General features: G+C 35.2%; 1 protein-coding gene across 2 annotated transcripts; it reads right to left on the reverse strand.

Moving 5' to 3' along the window:
- Positions 1 to 291: 291 nt before the first annotated feature.
- On the reverse strand, positions 292 to 2598 carry LOC111391880 (derlin-1.2-like). 2 transcript variants are annotated; one of them, XM_023017158.1, is made up of 7 exons: positions 2388 to 2598; positions 1645 to 1780; positions 1447 to 1520; positions 1255 to 1348; positions 1005 to 1133; positions 722 to 882; positions 292 to 621 (listed from the first exon to the last, which is right to left on the reverse strand). In XM_023017158.1, the coding sequence occupies exons 1-7, from the start codon at positions 2402 to 2404 to the stop codon at positions 384 to 386; spliced, it is 849 nt and encodes a 282-aa protein (XP_022872926.1). In that variant the 5' UTR covers positions 2405 to 2598; the 3' UTR covers positions 292 to 383. The 2 variants fall into 2 exon arrangements, with proteins under 2 accessions (XP_022872926.1, XP_022872925.1); XM_023017157.1 differs by lacking the exon at positions 2388 to 2598 and having other exon boundaries at positions 1645 to 2228.
- Between the last annotated feature and the right edge of the window lie 395 nt (positions 2599 to 2993).

Consider the following 2993-nt stretch of genomic DNA (forward strand, 5'->3'; position numbering starts at 1 on the left):
GAAAAAAAAAAGAATTAAGAGGACTTTATTTAATGATTTTCGTGTGTCTCCTTGAATTGTTGCATCTTTTGGCAAAATTAATACCAGCCATTACATCACATCATTTCGAAATTTATGATCTAGATTGCATCTTATTAAAAGGCCACACTCATTCGAAACAACTCTTTGATATGCACCATTTGCATTTGAGGAGTCGTGTCTAGTAATCAAACCCATAAAAAACTTTTCCAGTCTACACATTTAAATCATATAATTTAACCATTAATTCCAACACGCATTGTAGGCTAGAAATATTCAAAGTTGGTTTGGGAGTTCTATTGCAGGCATTATCAAGATCTATTACAATCATAGGTGGTTCTCGAATAATTTCTATTACAAGGCGTCTAGCCACTACCTAGGCGGTGGCTTCTGCCACGGAAAGACACGCCAGAACCTGAACTCGACGGTGCTGGGGTGGCCGTGTCGACCGGCTCAGAATCTCTTGGTTCTGATCTTGTTGAAGTGCTTCTACTCCCATTCAGGCGACGACCTCTCCCCCTAAAAGCTACTCCTTCCGCAGGGTCGTTTCTGAATGGAGAATTAATTTGGAAGCCCTCTCCCCAGAATGCTACAAGTTTATGACTAGAGAAAAGGATTAAGGAATAGAATTGATATCACCAATGCAGAATTTAAAAAATAAATATATTTAAATGCAACGATGTTTCATGGAAATGGAGGATACATCCAACGAGGAGTCTTTAAGATATTGTTTCCGGTCTTAAGAGGATAAAGAACTGTCAAGAAGTAGTATAGATGTCCTGCAGCAATCCCAATCATAGCTTGTTTCAATGGATTTCCAAGAACCAGTTCTACTACTATCATATAGTAAGCAATGTAGAATCCCTGCAATTAAAATAAGCCAAAATCACTTATACAGAACATTTTTTGTGTACTAATGTTGGTGAGAAGCTCGTGGAAAAACTTGAAATACGAAAATGAAATCTTGTTTCCACTTAATAACATACCTTTAACTCAAACAGACCGTGTATATTGATACGAGCATTTGGAAATTCTCGACCCCAGACATAAACAATAACAAAAACCATTGATGGTCCCAAGAATGGTGTCCACAGGTACGGAATAGCTGCCATAACCTAAATGCAAGTAAATATATAAATGATTACATTGTCTGTCTAATTCAAATTACTTGTATTACCTTATTATTCGAATATAAGTTCTTTTATTAATCAAATTCTTGTGTTGTTTAGGAATTACCAAGAGCGAGGCTGCTCCAAATACATACATCCACACTAAATCTGCCGTCCTCTTGTCAAAAGGCCCCCTTTCTAACTGAGTTCCATAGTACAATCTAAAAAGATAAAAACATATAATATCCTAAATTTTTTAAAACTTTATGACAATCATTTGTATGAATATAGCAATTAACAAATTAAACTTTCTCCTTACATTGTCAAGAGCCTGAATGCAAAATTTAAGGAAAATGGCCCTATGAAGAAGAAGGGTGTGATGAGCCTCCAAATCTACATTAAAGAAACATTTGACGTTAAAATATTGAATAGGCTATCGCAGATCTGATATTATTCAATTATCTTTGCTTTGATATCACGAAAAAATTAGTCCCATGAGAATAAATATGAGAATTACCTGAAATCTTTTGAACACATCTGAGTAGAGAAGTGCAATGTTCCGAATGTTGTAAAGCTCCAGAGTATAAGCGCCTGTGGCGAATAAACAGGCCACAGCATATGTCTTTGTTACTGGTGGTATCGAGTTATAGTATCTGAGAAAAATGAAATTTTTAGTGAGGCTGATCCCGGTACCATTATACCGTTCAGGCATACAATATAAACTTGAATAACATCAAGAAATAGACTAAAATCAGGCTTGCCACGAGATTCTTTATATAATTTTGGGGCATGTATAGTTTAAGTCCTAAGTAAATCATCCCAAAAAACTGTTATTAAAAAAATAAAGAGAGCAAGAAAGTTCTTTGCCATAGAGGGTGCCTGAAAAGGATCTCTTTTCTTTCGGTAAAATACTATCTAATTGTTAGGAGGAGTTCGGTAAAATGCCATCTAATTGTTAGGAGGATTTCTATTCTCAACTCCATCCATGGATGTAACCATAGATATGAAGCCGTCAGCTACTCGAGAGACGGTGCTGAATCCAAGACAATAACAAATAAAGTTTTCCCCCTCTAAAAGTTTGATTTTGATCAATAGAATTTTACATTTACCGATCAAAAAAGGTAAAAATTGTTGTTCCCCTCTAAAAGTACAACGGGATAATTTAAATTCACTGGAACTATACATCGAAATTCATAGAACAACTAAATATATGTCAGAATCATGCTCTAATACTAAACTAGGAAAGAAAAGAGGACTTACTCCAATGGTGTAGCCATTGTTAATTACCCAATGTTCTTGCTTAGTGAAGATATATGTGAGGACATTAATTTCCTTATGTATCTACCCCACTCCCCACCAGTTGCTTTGGAAATTCAGAAGAGGTTCTAACCAGAAGTCAACTTGGACAGAGAAATATTGGTGCTTGTGTACATAATTTTCCTTTTAGACTGGACTTTCTGTGTGAACTATCCAAAGTTTCCTAGTCTTCCATTGGAAACTCCAAGTCAAGAAGTCTAGGTTTTAGCTATCTTACTGCCTTGATGAGTGGGGCCTAATTTTAATATTTATTTTAAGTTTTTCTCTTAACAGAGTTGGAGGACGGCAGCCCCTGAGTTTGGAAGTTGTCAAGGTAAAATTTTAACGTTATAGAAGTATATTGAGTAGTCTGAACTTGTATTAGGTTATCCTAATTTCTTCTCAATAGGATAGGTATAAGGGCTACGTGTTTCCTTTGTAGATGAAAAAGAGAGACGTGAAGTCAGAGATATTATAATATGGTTCTCGAATATCTTTCTTCTATTATTCTGTCTAATTCAAATTTGTATTCCAAGTTATTTGATTATAAATTCATATTCATGTAAAAGA

Source organism: Olea europaea, unplaced genomic scaffold (assembly GCF_002742605.1).
Source record: "Olea europaea var. sylvestris unplaced genomic scaffold, O_europaea_v1 scaffold855, whole genome shotgun sequence".
Lineage (NCBI taxonomy): Eukaryota > Viridiplantae > Streptophyta > Magnoliopsida > Lamiales > Oleaceae > Olea > Olea europaea.